Source organism: Physeter macrocephalus, chromosome 6 (genome assembly GCF_002837175.3).
Source record: "Physeter macrocephalus isolate SW-GA chromosome 6, ASM283717v5, whole genome shotgun sequence".
Classification (NCBI taxonomy): Eukaryota; Metazoa; Chordata; class Mammalia; order Artiodactyla; family Physeteridae; genus Physeter; species Physeter macrocephalus.
The window spans coordinates 73,271,568-73,290,999 of record NC_041219.1 but is presented as its reverse complement, the minus strand read 5'-3'; the positions used below and the strand labels follow the sequence as shown (position 1 = coordinate 73,290,999).

The 19,432-nt window shown below is 37.8% G+C and overlaps 1 protein-coding gene across 5 annotated transcripts in view; it reads right to left on the bottom strand.

Moving 5' to 3' along the window:
• Window positions 1–1,371: 1,371 nt before the first annotated feature.
• Window positions 1,372–19,432, bottom strand: part of RASSF8 (Ras association domain family member 8) — a 131,029-nt gene continuing 112,968 nt past the window's right edge. For 4 of the 5 annotated variants that reach the window (XM_024129009.3, XM_028491105.2, XM_055085517.1 and 1 more), the window contains 4 exons: window positions 16,501–16,706; window positions 4,924–5,813; window positions 2,475–2,619; window positions 1,372–1,826 (listed from right to left, as the gene is read on the bottom strand). In XM_024129009.3, coding sequence (XP_023984777.1) covers window positions 1,705–1,826; window positions 2,475–2,619; window positions 4,924–5,813; window positions 16,501–16,603 — 1,260 coding nt within the window. In that variant the 5' untranslated portion in view covers window positions 16,604–16,706 and the 3' untranslated portion in view covers window positions 1,372–1,704. Of the gene's footprint in view, window positions 1,827–2,474; window positions 2,620–4,457; window positions 4,575–4,923; window positions 5,814–16,500; window positions 16,707–19,432 lie in introns of those variants that run through there. The other variant, XR_002892559.2, reaches the window with a different exon arrangement.

Below are 19,432 nucleotides of genomic sequence, written 5' to 3'. Positions count from 1 at the left end.
CAAAGAAAATATTTTTAGTTGAGGTTTGCCATTTAGCTGAACTAGAAAAGGCAACTATGCATTATTACTTTCAGTCGTCTAGAAGCTTCTATATATTGTCATAGCCATTCTTAAAAATTTGCATTGGAAACCTAAATATAGCAGCATTCTCAGCATTCATTAAACCAAAAATAAGTCAAATGCATTTAAAACATCAAAAGTTGCCCTCATGCATAGGCTATAACTTACACCTTTTTATTGTTACCATGGCATTAATATACTAATCCACTTTTATTCTGTTGCATGTAAATAATACAGACAATATGTTTTCCTCAGAATAAAAAACTACTTTAAATTTTAAAGTCTTAATTATATTGTACTCAATTCTGATCAGAGGGAATGTAAAAATGGCTAAGAAGTATCTGACCACATCCATCTAGATACTCTTGTGATCTTAGTTAAGTCAGTACTCACGGGAGGGGTGTTGACTCATTTTTGGTTTCATAAACAAGAAAATATATGTACAAATGGAGATTAACGTCCTGCAAAAGTCAAGCTGAAAATTAATAAAAATGAACACTGAATTTAACTTTATTTCCTTGGTAAAAAGTAACTAACTCCAATCTACTTTCTATTTAAGTGACTGGAAAAATTGCAATAGTTCATAATGTACACAGTAAATTATGTGCAAGCAATAACTTATCCATGGGTGCTTACACCAACAGACCATACATATAAAGTGGGTTATTTTAAAATTAAAAAAATATCACTTAAAGCAACCTTCCTGACGATATCCTTGGACATCTCGTTTTTTTTTTTGTTTTTTTTTTTTTTTAAGACATCTCTAATTTATGTATGATGGCAACTCTGAGGATCCATGAGACTAAAATAATAAGGCAGGGCAGAAACAAAACACATAATGTATCAGGAAACTCCATGTCTGTTTGGATAGATATTCAACAATTACATTTTTGTTCAACAGGGTCTGAAGCACTGCAAACCTTTTAAACATGTAATTTACTTCATGAACATATTTCTGCTCTTGTATGTGGTTCATTCATATATGCTGGAAATACTGTAAAGAAAAGATTAAACACCAGATTAAAAAGAAAACCTGAATTATCTCACCTAATTAAGCAGTGGCTAGGATGGGTTCACAAGGTAAATGCAAGTCAGTTCTTCTGGAGTCAGTTTCCAAGGCGGAGCCCCCTATGACGCTTGTGTAGCTGTAATTCAGCAACGCATGGAGTCTGGCAACATGCACACAAAGTCATCATCACACAATATGCAATGTAACTCAGTCACAGGACAAGTATTAATAAAAAATATTAAAACATCAACACTCACTCCTTAATTGATTACAGGGAATAAATAAACTAAGCCAGTCACATATTTCTCTTCATTCTGAAGCCACGGTTTTATTTATGTATACACACAGTATAATACTTTCCTAATGCTCTCAAAATGCTACAAATAAAAATGAAGGCTTTGCATTACAGCTGCTGGACAAAAACATCAACACTGTGGGTGTGTGAAAACACAGTTTCTTTGTTCTTTAGCATCAGTGCACAGGGTATGGCTCCAAGTGGTATGCAATTTAGGACAGAAAAAAGATTCGGTGGCTTGTGAAATATATCCTCTGTTCATCATTGGCACAAAATCAAAGAAGGAATTTTCACTGTCCTTGGTACCTTTACTGGGTCTCTCCCCTGAAGACAGATAATGTTATACATATATGCCTTCAGGATTAAAACCAGACGAGATAGGATTCTGTAGAATACGAAGATTACTGGGGAGCTGCCGAGAGGAACCAGGTCGCTTCAGAGACCCAGACTGGAATGGTGCCTCTAAATAGGAAACAGAGAAAGTCATTTGATGTTCGCAGTAACCTGGAGTACTTAGCAATATGAAAAATTAGAACTTTTCCTGCTCTCAAGAACCAAATGATATACAGTAACGATTGCAACCCCCTGTGAGTCCTGGGTGAGAGGAGAGGTTACGTCTGCTTGACTCTCTCAGTTGATAAAATAGTTTTCAGTGATTTGAACAGTTCATGATCTTTTTTTAAAAGGTGAACATTTTGCTTCTCCTTCTGGGTTGTTCAGATTATATGCATATACAGATTTAGAACTGTCTTTTAAATATCAGCACAAATTAATAACAGAGACTTTTAGGAGAGGAAGAAGGGACATTAGGAACAGAGAGAAGCTAAAACTCAATTAATAAACTCAATTAATAGATTACGACTCACACACATTTTAGGAAAAGTTTGTAAGGAAGCAGTTTAAAACTAATGATAGGGTATCTGGTCATCCAAGTAAATAAATAACCTAAATATTATTGATTTTCCCCAGAAACAGTAAGTACGTCAAAAATTTTTTTAAGCGGCCCAAGAATTAGCTTTGAATGGTAGGAGAACATTTTAACTGAATGTAAGCAGTTTATTCCAAGTTAAGAGAGTAAAGTTTTCAAAAAAGCGATTTCTCAAATCTTACCCCTTTCTAGGTCTGCATGCGAGGCCTCCACTTCGATGGGCTCCGCTGGCAAAACGGTGACTTTCGTCCCTGTCTGCTGGATAAACTGCTGGAGGTTGACTTGCCGCAGCTCCTTGGTCAGCTGCTCCAATTCTTGTTCTTTGTCCTATATGGGAGTTAAATGCTTTCTAAAATTTGAGGGTTCACTATTGGCCAGCTACAGACATCCTGGTGACAGCCCACCTGCTACAAGGGTTGAATGTGGGACACCTTTCACAAGAACGCATTTAACAAACCTGGTTTATATCGACGTAATGGGCTAAGGAGGTCACTTTCACTCTGTGGCATGGGCCAAAAGTTAAGCAAATAAAGGACAACAACTTCTTCAGTCTGTCCTCTTACATGTCATGCTTTCCTCCGTTAGGAGTATACTATGCACCTGATGAAATTAATATATGTCTATAAACTTTCACGAATAAAACACTGGATTCCATCCATCCTGGTGTTTACAGCAAGCTTGCTAAGCTGTTCACAATTAAACTTCCTTATTATCTACTTCATAACTGACTGCAAAATGAATAGTCACTTGGTCCATGTGATTCAGGGTTCTTGTTTTCTATAAACTGTTTAAGTTTTCATGGAATCCATTATTGAGATTTATATTATAGCAAGGAAAGCAAGGAGAGCAAGATTCCCATATGGGGTTTTTTTAATCCTTGATGAGCAGATCTGAGAACTGAAGAGTGCTAAAGTAAGGAGACCAAGTTTGGACGGCCAGAAAGCTCCAAAAGCAAGGAGAGGCATTCTATTACCAAATGGACTTTCTTCTCTTTCTCTCCTTTAGGGCACTATAAGAAAAAGTGGCAAGGCCTCATCCAAGCTGGTTGTGTCAGAGGATGTGTTAAGGGTAGGGAAGAGAAAATAGAAAGGAGGGGTTTTTCGCTACTTTGAGTGTAGGGGGTACTTGGAGATATGTTAGTAGTTTGACCATTAGACACTTTTCACAGGTAGTGGGGTTTATTAGTAACAACTGTCACAAATTAGTGTTTCCTGTAATATCAAGGCAATACAATTTCCAACTGCACTCGTTTTGTGTTGAAATGAATCCAAATAGTAAAATGCCGACAAATCATAAGTTAACAACCTTCTATTTTATGAGAAATTCCTGACTTTGCAAATTTTGGTGGTAGTTCTACCTCTCGCTATAGTTAGTGGCAGAGAAAGGAAATCACATCAGTTCTTCCTGAAACGTCAGCTTTCTCTGCTTGTGGAACTGTTCCTACTCTACAGCAGCTCTTCTCAAACTCCAGTGCACACAGGCACTATCTGGAGATGCTGTTACTACACACACTCTCAATTTCTAACCAGTAAGCCTCACGGTTCGCTCTTTGATCCGTGACCACACGGCTTCTAAACCAGCACTGTCCGATTCAGCAGCCACTGCACATAGGTGCTACCGAGCACTTGAAATGTGGCCAACTGTGACTAAAACAGAAATTTAAATTTATTTAATATTTTTAAACAGCTTTATTGAATATTATTTAACTTTAATTTATTTAAATGTAAGTAGCCATATTATAGTCAATTGTGTCCCCTTCTCATTTCAGCTGTTAGACACTGACAGCTCTGTGCAACTCCCATTAACATGACCACACTGTCTTTTCAAGAATGGGTATCCAAGAAATATAAGCTGAGTGATCATGGAGTAAGTGTGAAATAGAAATGTTCTCGTACCCACTAGAGATGGGGAAACATCAGAGAGGAACCTGCCCCTCTCCTCAGGGAAGCAAAGGACAGTTACAGGAGAGGGGAGGAGGTGGGGTTAGCAACAAAGGAGCGGTGAGAGATAAGCAGCCAGCTAGCTGCACAATCCTTGGTGAACCAATCCTTGGTAATCTCTTTCAGCTTTGGTTTCCCTATCGCTAAAAGGAGAAGGTCAGATTCACTATCTCATCATTAGTGTCCATTCCAGCTCTGAGATTCTCATCTCCTGTATCCGATTACCTAATGCTATCACTGCCACAGTAAGAAAGCTTCTTCTGTGGAAAAGGATCTGTGTGGCTTCAGCTCTCATCTTTGTTTCGGCCTCATATCTTAGCTTTGTCATAAGTCGCAGAAATTCTAAGAAAATGATAAACCAAAGTAAGTTTCTAACTTTAAATGTAAGAGAAAATGAACAATCAGTAAAGAAGATGCCAAAATATATTTAATTCTTTTTTCTATATATATATTTCAGGTCAACTTTCTGTGTTTTATTGAACATTTTCTATTTTCAGATTCTTTTCCATGACCAGTGATGAAAATAAAGGCATTATCATTTTGGAAGATCAAGAGCAAACCTACAGTGATTTGGAGAAATACAGAGTTTAAGAAGCTTCCACGAGGAAAGAAAAAGAGGAGTTCAGTTTTTTAGATTCCAAATATTTAATTCTTTTAAATAGATGAAACATTCTAATAAAAGTGTTCTTACCTGTAATCGTTTGGTGGCTTGTCCAAGAGATCTTTCCACAGCTTTAATACCATTTTCCAGCCTCAGACTCTGCTGGCCTTGAATGTCAATTTCCCCTCTGACCTTACCGATCTTTCCTTTAACCTCTTCTTCATTGACCTGTGCCTCTTGAACTTCCCGTTGCAATTTTTCTGCTTCAAGACCACTTTCCATAGTTTGGATTTGACCCAAATAGTCCTTTAATTTGCTCTCACATTCTGTTATTTTCTGTCTTATTTCTTGAAGTTGATCTTTCAGCTGTTTTTCATTTTCCTGTTCAATCTGTAATTCATTTTCCCAAAATTCTTCCTCTTCAATTTCTACATCGTTTCTTTTGATCTTTTGCTCCAGGCGGACAATTTCTTCTTCAAGGTTAGAATTATATTTTTGCTCCCAAAATCGTATTTCTATTTCATTTGATTCTAGCTCTTTCTCAATGGATTGGAGCTTTTCTGTCTGCAAACGGATCAGCTTCTTTAACTCATCTGCTGTTGTTTTGCAGTTATTCAGCACCTTTTGCTTAAATTCAGTTTCTTTACCTTTTCCAAAAATGTCCATTAACCCTTTGGCACCTCCTGTAAATGTTAATGATTTCCTTTTAGGCTCCCTCCTTTTGATTGCTTTGTCAATCTGAGGCCTCAGTTTAGCTAAGGGGGGCAAACTCTGCCTGCATAAAGTTCTTTCAGGAACTCGAGCCACACCATCCGACGTGGGCCGCTCACTGAGAGACGGTCCCGTTCGACGTAAAATCAGCTGTACGTCACTAGCGTACTGCCCCCATTTGTTTAAGGATATGATAGGATTTTCATGAGGTGCTAAGTGTCTTTCAGTATCTCTCCATTTTTCTATAAGAGTGTACCTTCCAGTTCGACCTAGATAAAAAGAGATAAGAATAAATTGTCAAAAAGGGATACGCAACAGCTAAAATAATGCCTCCAGACATAGGACACAGTTTGATAACTGTGTCTTCTTAATTAGCATCAAAGTCCAGCCCATGATGTCTTTAAAACTTTCACTTGAGGATACTGAACTCCTTAAGATACGTAACACATAAACCTATGGGGATGTGAACTGCATACACTCTTCGGACTCGCTTAGAAACTCATCTTTACACTTTAAACCTCACTGGGAATCTTAATCTACCCTCTTGTCAAATGCCTGACTGCCCAGACCTTGTTTGCAGCAAGACCTCCAGCTGAAACTAAGGAGGGCACTAGAGTGTCCTGTTGGAAGCCAGGAGGGCCTGGTCCCAGGAACCAGGCAGGACTTCAGAACTTGAGCAGACTTCCACTTGAGGAATCCCTCTGATTTCTTTGCACATCAGGACTTGGGAAGGTTGGAGCCCCCGTCTGTCCTCCTGAAAGGAGACATGGAGCCAGTGGAGGACCTGCTACTCAGCTACAGGTGCTGGGTAGGCCTTTCCTTGCCCATACCGTCTTGCATACCTGTGGCAAATAAAAAAATCACCTCAGTGAAAACAACCCTCAAAATAGTCTCATATAAAGAGTGGGGCCTGAAGAGAAGTCTTGTTCAGCTTTGATAAGTAATAGCTTCGAAGAGTCTTTTAAAAAACATTAAAAAGGCAAAAATGATATTATTAAAAAAGAAAAGTAGAATAAAGTTACATTTATGTTAAAAATATACTGAATCTAACAGTAATTATGGAAGATAAAGATTCAGAAGACAATATAATGTCATTAGCTTGAATACACTTCCTAAATATTTCCATTTAAGGTGTGTGGGTCAGATGGAAAATATTAATTTTGTTAAGAGTGTCCATTAGACATCTGAAACTAATGTAAGGTTATATATCAATTACATCTCAATTTTAAAAAAGTGTCCGTTAGTAGTTAATATTATTACAAAGAAAAAAAACTCACCTTGCCATCTAGCAATTATCATATTGGCATATACAGCTACTGATTTGTCTTCCCTGTCTTCTTTTTTAATTTCATGAGCTTCTGAACCAACAGTAGTATTTCCTCAATTACTGGGCCAATAAATGGAAATCTGGATATGTACTATGAACACCCACATGTGCTATTATTCAAAAGTAGCAGATGAAGAGTGATACTGCTCTTAGCATATGTGTATGTTTGTCTTTAAGGAAACCTGAATCTTGGGTGCAGCTGAAAAGTTGAAGCTTTGAAAGCAAACAGACTAGAGTTTTAAGCTCGGGTAAATTACTTGCTGGATAAGTAGCCTAACTTCACTTCTAAAGTGGGGAGAGTGGCAGTACCTCATAGGTTCTGAAGGTCAGAATCAGGGCTAATAAGCACCTGCCATATTGCCTGGCCCGTAGCAGGTTTTCAATACATGGCAGCCATCATTAATTGAACACATTGCTATTCACATGACAAAAGGGCTGACCAAGAGACCTCCTTTATATTTTTTATTTATTTATCTATTTTTTTTGCGGTACGCGGGCCTCTCACTGTTGTGGCCTCTCCCGTTGCGGAGCACAGGCTCCGGACGCGCAGGCTCAGCGGCCATGGCTCACGGGCCCAGCCGCTCCGCTGCATGTGGGATCCTCCCGGACCGGGGCACGAACCCGCGTCCCCTGCATCGGCAGGCGGGCTCTCAACCACTGCGCCACCAGGGAAGCCCGAGACCTCCTTTAAATAGTGACATGACGCGACAACAATCTGACTAAAAGAATCCTTAATCAACTTGCAGCAACTCCTAGCTATGTAAAGCTGGACAGAGTGGAAAGAAAGAATAAGGGCTCTCTGGAGTCAGAAGGCCTGTTTTCAGATCTGGCTCTGCCATATATTTATGTGATTTGCACAAATTATTAAATTTCCTTCAGCTCTGGTTTCTTCATCTATGGAGTGAGACTTGTATTTTCTTACCTGACAATGTTGTAAGAGTTAAGTGAGATATAAAATATAAAAATGTTTTATAACATTGAAAAGTGCTATACAAGTATTAGTTGTTGCTATTATCCAAATAGCTGGGCAAACAAGGGGAATGCAAAGCCTTATTAGCACACTGGATTTGGCTTCTTGGAATAAAAAAATGTTTCTAAAGATTTTCAAGTTAAAATTACTGTAATTATACTAAGAAAAACCACCCAACAAATCTTCAAGGTTAAACTTGTTCCAGATGTACACACTGCTTCAAAGATCACAGCACTTTGTGTTCCTGGCTCTGCTGTCTATCAACTACTTTTAGGATCTCACTCCTGCTATCTGGACCCTGTGTCCTCATCAGTAAATATGAAGGGTTGGACTAGACCAGTAGAACCCTCTCTAAGCCTACCAGGCCATGAAGCATCTTTAAAAAGAAAACTGAATCATTACATTATATGAGTGAAATCAAAAATTTTAAGGACTCTAATTTAGTTATAATTAAATATAAAGCTGATTTTTCCAATGCTTAATGGTACTGCTACTCTATGAGAATGTCTTGGTAGATTATTTAGGATTGCTTTTACTGCTAGCGGTTCCTTTTTGTTAAATAATGCATATTTAGTGCAATAAGGCCCCCCAAAAAAATCCATCCAGCAATATAAAAAAGCTTTTTTTTTTTTTTTTGCGGTACGCAGGCCTCTCACTGTTGTGGCCTTTCCCGTTGCGGAGCACAGGCTCCAGATGAGCAGGCCCAGTGGCCACGGCTCATGGGCCCAGCCGCTCCGCGGCATGTGGGATCTTCCCGGACCGGGGCACGAACCCGTGTCCCCTGCATCGGCAGGTGGACTCGCAACCACTGCGCCACCAGGGAAGCCCTAAAAAAGCTTTTTTAAAAAGTAAATGAATTAATACTTTGATTTTATTACAGAAATTGGGTTTTAGATAGCTTATGTAAGAGTTAAATTCCACAATCATTGGAATTTGAATGCCTATACTTGGCAAGGCCCTACAGAACGTGAATATTTCATTTAGAGAGATTCCAATTCCTCCTGCAAAACTCCTTTTATTGCAGTTTATTAAGTGGATACATTTAGTTCTACCTTGCATACTATCTTGATGTAGCCCTAAGACTAATAAAAAGGAACATCTATCTATCTATCTATCTATCTATCTATCTATGGCATTTGTAGTTTAAACTGTTTTGGCTACCTAGGCCTGTATGCCACAATTTGTAATGATAAATAAAATACTGACTATACTTCTGAAGAGCTGAAGCAATTGAGTATAAGCCCAAGAATCATTAATTTCACATAATGAGGAAAATCACAAAGAGATTTTAGCGCATCAGTGGAATCCCACTGGACGAATGATATAAATGTACAATAGATAGCTAGTGGGAAGCAGCCACATAGCACACGGAGATCAGCTCGGTGCTTTGTGACCACCTAGAGGGGTGGGATAGGGAGGGTGGGAGGGAGAGGGAGGGAGGAGGGGAGACGCAGATATATGTATATGTAAGAGATATGGGAACATATGTATGTGTATAGCTGATTCACTTTGTTATACAGCAGAAACTAACACACCGTCGTAAAGCAATTATACTCCAATAAAGACGTTAAAAAAATTAAAAAAAAAAAGGAGATAACAGACGACTTTCACCTAACTTAAAGTGGAATATTTGACTGTGAAGTAATATGAAGTTTTAGAAATACACACCAAAACTCGAATACTCAAATATGAGTCACCCAGAAACATTATGCTCTTATTTCAACCATTTAAAAAACTGTAACCACTTTTTTTTACAATTTTAGGAAATTTCTCCTTAGAGCCAAAAAAATAAAATCATCATTTAAAAGTGTCACTTCTTGTTATGTATTCAACAAATATAGAATGAACAAACATTTGTCAGAAGTAGTGTCAGGCCCTGGGAATATATTCTATTAGACACCCTGATCATGAACGCTCTTCAGAAATTTTAGTTTTAACTGACATTTGATTGTTTCTTCAGTATGAAATCCTCCTTACCCCAAAGATGAACACTCTACGTTCTTCAAAAGGACATGACAGAGAGCTGGCATTAACCTCTCACGAATTTAATGCTAAAATATCCTCCTGTTTCTGGACATATTGTAAGTAATGCCAGTTAACACCTGACTTATTCCTTATCTATGGTGAATAAAGTATCCTACCCCACTCAGTTTTTCTGATAATAGATACTTCTCTCCTTGAGCTACAAACATTTTGGAATCTCATGCAGAATCTAGTGAACAAAACTAATTCATTCCATAATGACTTAGAATTCTTACAATAAACATAGCTCTCTGTAACAGAACTTACATTGTGACATTTTATAGTCTGTTAAATGCTTTTGATGCTTTTATATATATATATATATTTTTTAAAGCAATTTCCCAGTGATGTACAACTATTCTGAAAATTTGTCAATGAACTTTCTGTTTGTCCTGTGTGTAGCTATTAAGATAACTTCTACCATAGAGTATTTATCTTATGATGACAGTGGTACAAGAATATCTTTGAGTATAACCTGTCAGCTAGCTGTGCATTTAACCCATAGTTATATCATTCACAGTATATTTTCCCAGTGTGTTGATGAGACTATCATGTAATCACAGAATTACTGCATATTAATTTAGGACTTACTTAGGATTTTATTATAAATATACTATGACTAAAAATAATGAAAACATTTATTGATTTCATAATGATTAACATTTAATATGCCCACTCTTTGCTAGGCTTTGTGCTGGTTACTTTACATAAATAATATTAACCAAAATAATAGCTAACACATCATTATAAACCACTAAGGTTTGGGGGATTATTAATGAAGCATAATTTTACCCATCCTGACTGATGCATGTTGTGAATTACATGTGTTCACATTCATTAAAATAATCTTTTATGGATGTGGAAAATATAGAAGATACTTAGAATTATTGATGATACTCAGAATTATGGATGATATACTACACTACTGCTATAAATATCAAAATTGTAAAAGATGACCTTGGCTATAAAAAAGCAGTATATTTTAGTACTAAGGATTTTTAGTTTTTGTTTCAATGTAATTCAGTCGGTGAGTATATTTTCTAACAGTTGTCCATTGAGATTATAGGGGATATAAATAACATAGTATAATAGTAGTTAAGAGCAGGGTTCTTGAATCAGACTACTGGTTTGCATCCCAGGACCCTCCTTACCAGCTACGGGCGCTTGGGCATGTTATTTAACATCTCTGTGCCTCTGTTCCATCATCTCTGAAATAGGGATCATAACAGGGCCTTCCTCATAAGACTGCTGCGAGACTGTTAAATGATGTGGAAAATTTAATTCCCAATTCAGTAATGAAAAGTGGGACTTTAAAACTATGAAGCATTAGAGTGAAATCTTTTTTTTAAAAAAACTCATCTGTAGGTACATAAAAAGCATTGCTTATAGTGTTTACTTCTAGGAAGCAAGGTCATGAGTGCTTCTTTTACCTTCTTTGTGTTTTGCTAAATTTCAAAATAGTCTACAATGGATAGTACTACTTGTAAACAGATACAAAATTAACCAATTCATAAATTTCTAAAATTGATCATTTATAGGTGAAATTAAGAGTTAAATGTGACAATATAAAATATATTATTTTCTTCATCTTCTAAAGGATCATATAATCTTAGAGATGAATGGGACATCACCAAGTTCAGTCTGTCATTCACAGAAACTTAAAAAATTCATTCATTTATTCACAAGTAGGTATTAAGTATCTACTACATGCTAGACATGGTTTTAAGCTATGAGAATAAGCAATAACAAAAGAGGGGCAGGCAATACACAACACACAAAGGAAAGAATGTATGTCTGCTGTCCATTAACCAACAGCTTTAAGGTCAGATATGCTAAACATTCAGAACTGTTTGGATTATAGGAAGGTAGCATAGTGCCATCCTGCAGGTCTGTAGTCAAACATATTGAAAATTCTAAAGTAAAATATAACAATTTCCTACCAAATGGAATAAATATAGATTAAAAGCAGCCTCAGCCTCACATCAAATCAGATCAGTTTTTACTACTAAATGAGTTCAAGCCATGCCAGGTATGGCTAACAAATTAAGTATGATAAACTTTAGGCTTTCAAAATTTTTTAGGTTTCAAAAATGTGGATAATCGATTGTGGCCTATATGTAATATGTCGCAGGGGCCGGGGGGAGCACAATAGAGAAAAATAGAGTATGGCAGATGGGGAGTATGTGTGCGTGTGTGCATGGACAGGCGGTCAGGGAGCAGTGAGCCAAGGGAGTGAATCTGGAAGAGCGCTGGGCGCACAGTATTCTCAGCCGACAGAAAAACAGGTGCAAAGACTAAGGCGGAACTGTCTCTGACACGTTTAAGAGGAAGCAATCAAAAGTGAGTGGGAGGTGGGCTTCCCTGGTGGCGCAGTGGCTGAGAGTCCGCCTGCCGATGCAGGGGACGCGGGTTCGTGCCCCGGTCCGGGAAGATCCCACGTGCCGTGGAGCGGCTGGGCCCGTGAGCCATGGCCGCTGAGCCTGCGCGAGTGAGAGGCCCGCGTACCGCAAAAAAAAAAAAAAAAAAAAAAAAAAGTGAGTGGGAGGAAATGAGGTTGGAGGTAAAGCAGGGATTCATTTAGGGCCCTGAAGACCATCGCATGGACTTTAAAATTTTCTGAGTGAGTGTCCGGAAACCACTAAGGGGTTTTGAGCAGAAAAGTGATGATGATGCATAGTTTCAGAGTATGACTTTAAAATAAATCTGTTGAGAATAGGCTGCAGGAGACCAGGATGATACAGGGAAATGAGCTGGAAGGCCACTGCAAAAATCTAGGTGAGAAATGATGGTGGCTTACATCAAGGTCGTAACAGTGGCTGTGGAGAGAAGCAACAAGATTCTGGATATATACCGAAGATAGTACAGGGAGGATTTGTTGATGGATTAGTTGTAAGGTATTAGAGCAAGAAAAGAACCAAAGATCACACAAAAGTTTTAGATCTAATCAATTAAAGGCAATAGTTCCCATTTGTTGAGATGAGGGGGAGGAAATCTGAGGATAGGCAACAGCTGGGACACGAAGCTTGGGTTTGGACCTTTTAAGTCTGAGACACCAGTTAGTCATCTTCTAGAACTGTGCTGTTCACTACAATAGCTATTAGCCACGAGCCACATTTAAACTTTAATTAAAAACTCATTTCCTCACTTACACTAGCCACACTTCAAGTAGGTAACAGCTTCATGTGGCTAGTGGCTACTGTATTGGACGGCACAGATACAGAACACTGCCATCCTTGCAGAAAGTTCTATGGGGAAGCACTGTTCTAGAAACTATGTTTTGTAGAGTACCTACTACTTTAGGCAAAGCAATGGTGAAAGAAAGATAAATAAGTAGGACCCCTACTTTGAAGAGACTGCCAGAGAAGAGAAAGAAATATTAACAAATAATAAAACCAAAGATCAGCATAAAATGTGTTTGTTTGAAAACTGATTTTGTTGGGGCAAACTCTATGAAACATGGCTTTTTGGAACAATCCACGCCATCTTGGGCCCCAGGCCCAGTCAATTTGTTTGTGTTAAATGCTAGCTCTGGCCCCGGTTGAAAAAGATATGGGATGAGATCATCAGAAATGGGAACAGAGACAAATTCTGAATCTTCAGTACTTCAAATGGCACCAGGCAACAAAGCAGCGCGAATCAGAAAACCTTTCCCTCAGTCTCCTTGATTTCTTCCTCCTCTTTTTTTCCTCTCTAATCTTTTGTTAGCTGTACTTTAAGTTCTAAGCTACTTGAGGGCAAAAGTACATTCTTTTCATATTTTTCGTTTGTGATTTTGTAAAAGCAAATGCATTTTCTCAACTTAACTTGAGACGGTTGAATTGTTTAAGGCTTTCTGTTTCACACACAGATTTGAGAAGTAGTTTGAACTCTATTTTGAAATAATGGCATTTCTGGGACAGTTTATGGGAAAAACAAGGTCGAATATTTAAAATTGGGAATGTTTCAGAAAGACCAGGGTGTACAGTATCCAAACAGTGCGTTCCTGCTGGGAAGTTTAACCACTTCATGCCAAGTGAGTGTGTCAATCATCGTTTCACTTTTCGTCACTGTCTCTTATAATTTGGGAATATGTTCTATTTCTACCACCTAAATATAACCTGTCAAGGTAGTCAGAGATCAGAGGAGAAAGGATTTCCTTCCATACTAGTAACTAACATTCAAAATCTTTTATCAAATTATGTTCTGTCTTTAGCTCTTTTCTAACTTGATTTGAGTGATTAGTACCATTGAGTCAGAAAATGTTAGCTGTCATATATATTTGCAGACTGCCCATATGTATACATGTTTTTACATCATGATGGTTTCCTGAAAGCGATTTTAGCTCCCCAGAAAAACTCAATAATCCCTAATCATATATATATATAGTGCTTCCCCCATGGGCAAATATGTGGACTTAAACTTAAGAAGCTACTCTATATGTTGCATCACTATAAATTTTTTAGAAACATCTGCAGTTTTGTTCAGTCAGTCCATATGCTGCTATTAGTGTAACTAAACCTTTTACTGTGTGAAGCCAGAGATTCTGCAGGTGTTTGTTACAGCAGCAATTTCCCTAATTAATAAACCCTCTATTATTTCTTACAGTATAAATAAGGTCAAAATACTATAACATTTCCATTGTGTGTTTAGACTCGGAATACCAATAACTTTCGTGACAATGGAGATAGATATTTAAGTGTGTATTAGAAGCATACCGAATCTGAGGCTGAGAAAATTTTAAGGCACAACAGAAGGATCAACAGCGCTCGCTGGTTGCCAGTTGAATCATCTCTCAGGTGAATTCTGAATTTAATGAAGTATTTATGATTCAGCAAGAGAGTTGTTTAGCCAGGTTTGGAGAAATATCGTAAAGCATCTGTACTCAAGTTGTCAACTTTTCAAAGCAGTTCTGGACTGAGTTACTGAGAAAGCAAATATGGGGCGGGGGGAGTAGGTTCAGTTAAAGCTTCTTTTTATCAATAGCTTGGCCACAAAGAAGTACACTCTTTAGTCCAAACGGATAAACACACTCCTGGTACATCCGGACAGTTTCTCCTTGAAATTCTGTGTAGAGAACATGGTTACCATATGGACAGATGCAGCTTACTGCACTCTTCAACTACCTTGACTTTTCTAAAAACTACTCATTTTTTTAACCACTGTCCATGGCTTGATTCTCAAATGTAACAAAGAAACTTAGATTTGACACTTGCTAATTTTAGTTTTCACTAAGCAGAAAAAAACTCAACAATGCTTAATATTTTAATTCAAATAAATTATGTGAGGCTTTCAAAAGGGGCAATGACTAAATAAGTTGGTTGCAAAGAATATGAAATAAAATTAAATGCCTTAATTTCCTCCTCTTTAATAATTAAACTTAAGTCCACAAATACAATACTAGTGCCAAATGCAAGAAAACTTCATGGGTGTGAAAGCCTAGGATTCTCAGCATTGTTTTAATATATGAGTGTGCTATATAGTATTTCAGGAAAAATCAAGATGTTAGTATTAAAACAAAGCCTCTGTCTTTGTATAGGGTTATTGCCAACTTCAAACAGTGCACTTGCCACAATGCAGGGGCACAACCACCTCTACAAAATGCTAGGGTGCCATCGTGACAGTGACTTGTCTCCATCCTGAGCTAGTCTGACACGCTTCCAATATAAACTAGCACTATATAAAATCAAACTTTTGATAAGGAGCTCAAAGACAAAGAGGCACTGAGCACCTAGCATGGTGAACACACAGTTTCCTTCTCAATACAGTTGACCCTTGAACAACGCAGGCGTTAGGGGCGTGAACTCTCCACACAGTTGAAAATCTGCATATAACTTATAGTCAGCCGGCCTTCTCTATCTGCAGTTCCTCATGGATTCAACTAACCTTGAATCGTGCAGTACTGTAGGATTTACTATTGGGAAAAAAGCCCCATATAAGTGGACCCTCGCAGTTAAAACTTGCGTTGTTCAAGGGTCAACTCCACATGCTTGCTAAGTGATGGATTTAAGAGGCAGATACAAACTTTAGCCCACATTACTGGCTTTACTGATGTAAGTGTTTATGCCCTCATCATGTTCTAAATGGAATTATGGCAACTAAAAAACATGCATAAAATATCATAAAGATAAACTGAGAGTAAATAAGAAGAAAAGTTGCAACGGGATAAGTGAATAAGATGGAGCCAGTACGCATGGATTTGACTACTTCATCTTTACTGTGTAAGATTTGAAAGGTACACATTATCTTTCTAATGAAGAACCATGTCATTTAATTTGTTGCAAATTTCTTTTGTGAAAGTATTCAGAATAAAAAATCAGATTTTGTCTAATGAAGAGTCTGGGAACTTGAAATCTATGTTTTGGCTCAAGAAAACATTTTTAGCTACAGAAATCATTGTTTAGGATAAACAGGTGAGGAGAAGACAGTGCAGACTCTAGACTCAAGATCAGTAAAATCTCGATGAGGCAGAGAACAAGTATCTTCACAGACTGACCTAAGCTGGAGGCAGGGGACAGTAGTAAGTAAAAGTGTGCCTGAGAGATGTATTATGGAACCAAATGAACAAAAACCACAGGACATCTATATTTAAAACAAACAAAAACAACAGGAAGCATAAGCATAAACCACTTTAACTCAGACACCCCGAGAGTTCACTTACCTATCGCTTGAGCTAAGGCTATGACAACTTCCTGGCAAGTTGTGACTTCGGTGACCCCACAAACAATCCTCTGAACTCCGTCCACCCATACTTTAAGTTCCATGGTGCCCCAGCCAGTCACCCAAGGGCCCCGAGACCGGTCATCAAGGCGTCAGGTCATGTCTCTGGCCATGAAAACACGGAAAAGGCAGAGTCTGTGTAGTCAGCTAAAAAGAGGAAAAAACATTTTTAATAAAACAAATCTTACCATTTCTTCTAGTAAGTAAATGTTACCAAAACAAATTTTAATATATCATAGTCCTACTACCATTAATGACCATGGGCTTACTTATTCACAGAACTGAATTTAGCAGTGTGAATACAACATGGCCACCTCTCATGACACCTCATGGTACTATTTCCACAATTAGAATATTAATCATAAAAGTCACTCTCCATTGACCAAAGAAACCTTATTTACTTGACCAAGCCCTATTGCTCAACATACAAACTATCTTTTTTAAAAAATTACTTCATTAGGATAATTTCTGAGGTTACAAAAAAGAAAAAAAAAGTTTTTTGGTCATATTAGGCATCACAAATAATTGAACCAGTTTCCGCGGCCTTGCCAGCATCTGTTTGTTCCCTGTGTCCATTGCCTCGCTCTCTTGGCCAAGGGACCGAGAGTGTTGTCTACACCACGGAAACTCCAACACCAAGTGCAGCATAAGGCATTAGGTGTGCAGAAAATATTAGCTGAAGGATATTAATTCCTTCATTGGCTGACAACTTCCCCATTTATGAACTGCTTGTCCTCTAACCCATTTATTTAACTGGAGTTTGATAACTGTCTTAAACTTTTTTTTAAACTTCTTTATTGGAGTATAATTGCTTTACAATGGTGTGTTAGTTTCTGCTATATAACGAAGTGAATCAGTTATACATATACATATGTCTCCATATACCTTCCTTCTTGCATCTCCGTCCCTCCCACCTTCCCTATCCCACCCCTCTAGGTGGTCACAAAGCACCGAGCTGATCTCCCTGTGCTTTGCGGCTGCTTCCCACTAGCTATCTATTTTACGTTTGGTAGTGTATATATGTCCATAGTGCTGCAATGAACATTGTGGTACATGACTCTTTTTGAATTATTGTTTTCTCAGGGTATATGCCCAGTAATGGGATTGCTAGGTTGTATGGTAGTTCCATTTTTAGTTTTTTAAGGAACCTTCATACGGTTCTCCATAGTGGCTATATCAATTTACATTCCCACCAACAGTGCAAGAGGGTTCCCTTTTCTCCACACCCCCTCCAGCATTTATTGTTTGTAGATTTTTTGATGATGGCCATTCAGACTGGTGTGAGATGATATCTCATTGTAGTTTTGATTTGCATTCCTCTAATGATTAATGATGTTGAGCATTCTTTCATGTATCTGTAGGCAATCTGTGTATCTTCTTTGGAGAAATGTCTATTTAGGTCTTCTGCCCATTTTTGGACTGGGTTCTTTGTTCTTTTGATATTGAGCTGCTTGTAAATTTTGGAGATAAATCCTTTGTCAGTTGCTTCCTTTGCAAATATTTTCTCCCATTCTGAGGGTTACCGTTTTGTCTTGTTTATGGTTTCCTTTGCTGTAGAAAAGCTTTTAAGTTTCATTAGGTCCCATTTGTTTACTCTTGTTTTTATTTCCATTTCTCTAGGAGGTGGGTCAAAAAGGATCTTGCTGTGATTTATGTCACAGAGTGTTCTGCCTATGTTTTCCTCTAAGAGTTTGATAGTGTCTGGCCTTACATTTAGGGCTTTAATCCATTTGAGTTTATTTTTGTGTATGGTGTTAGGAAGTGTTCTAATTTCATTCTTTTACATGTAGCTGTCCAGTTTTCCCAACACCACTTACTGAAGAGGCTGTCTTTTCTCCATTGTATATTCTTGCCTCCTTTATCAAAGATAAGGTGACCATATGTGTGTAGGTTTATCTCTGGGCTTTCTATCCTGTTCCATTGATCTATATTTCTGTTTCTGTGGCAGCAACATACTGTCTTCATTACTGTAGCTTTGTAGTAGAGTTTGAAGTCAGGGAGCCTGATTCCTCCAGCTCCGTTTTTCTTTCTCAAGATTGCTTTGGGTATTCGGGGTCTTTTGTGTTTCCATACAAATTGTGAAATTTCTTGTTCTAGTTCTGTGAAAAATACCAGTGGTAGTTTTATAGGGATTGCATTGAATCTGTAGATTGCTTTGGGTAGCAGAGTCATTTCACAGTGTTGATTCTTCCAATCCAAGAACATGGTATATCTCTCCATCTGTTGGTATCATCTTTAATTTCTTTCATCAGTGTCTTATAGTAGTAGTTTTCTGGTAGCATCTTTAGGATTCTCTATGTATAGTATCATGTCATCTACAAACAGTGACAGCGTTACTTCTTCTTTTCTGATTAGGATTCCTTTTATTTCTTTTTCTTCTCGGATTGCTGTGGCTAAAACTTCCAAAACTATGTTGAATAATAGTGGTGAGAGTGGGAAACCTTGTCTTGTTCTTGATCTAGTGGAAATGGTTTCAGTTTTTCAGCATCGAGGACGATGTTGGCTGTGGGTTTGTCATATATGGCCTTTACTAGGTTGAGGAAAGTTCCCTCTATGCCTACTTTCTGGAGGGTTTTTATCATAAATGGGTGTTGAATTTTGTCAAAAGCTTTCTCTGCTTCTATTGAGATGATCATATGGTTCTTCTCCTTCAGTTTGTTAATATGGTGTATCACATTGATTAATTTGCATATACTGAAGAATCCTTGCATTCCTGTGATAAACCCCACTTGATCGTGGTGTATGATTCTTCTAATGTGCTGTTGGATTCTGTTTGCTAGTATTTTGTTGAGAATTTTTGCATCTATGTTCATCAGTGATATTGGCCTGTAGTTTTCTTTCTTTGTGACATCTTTTTCTGGTTTTGGTATCAG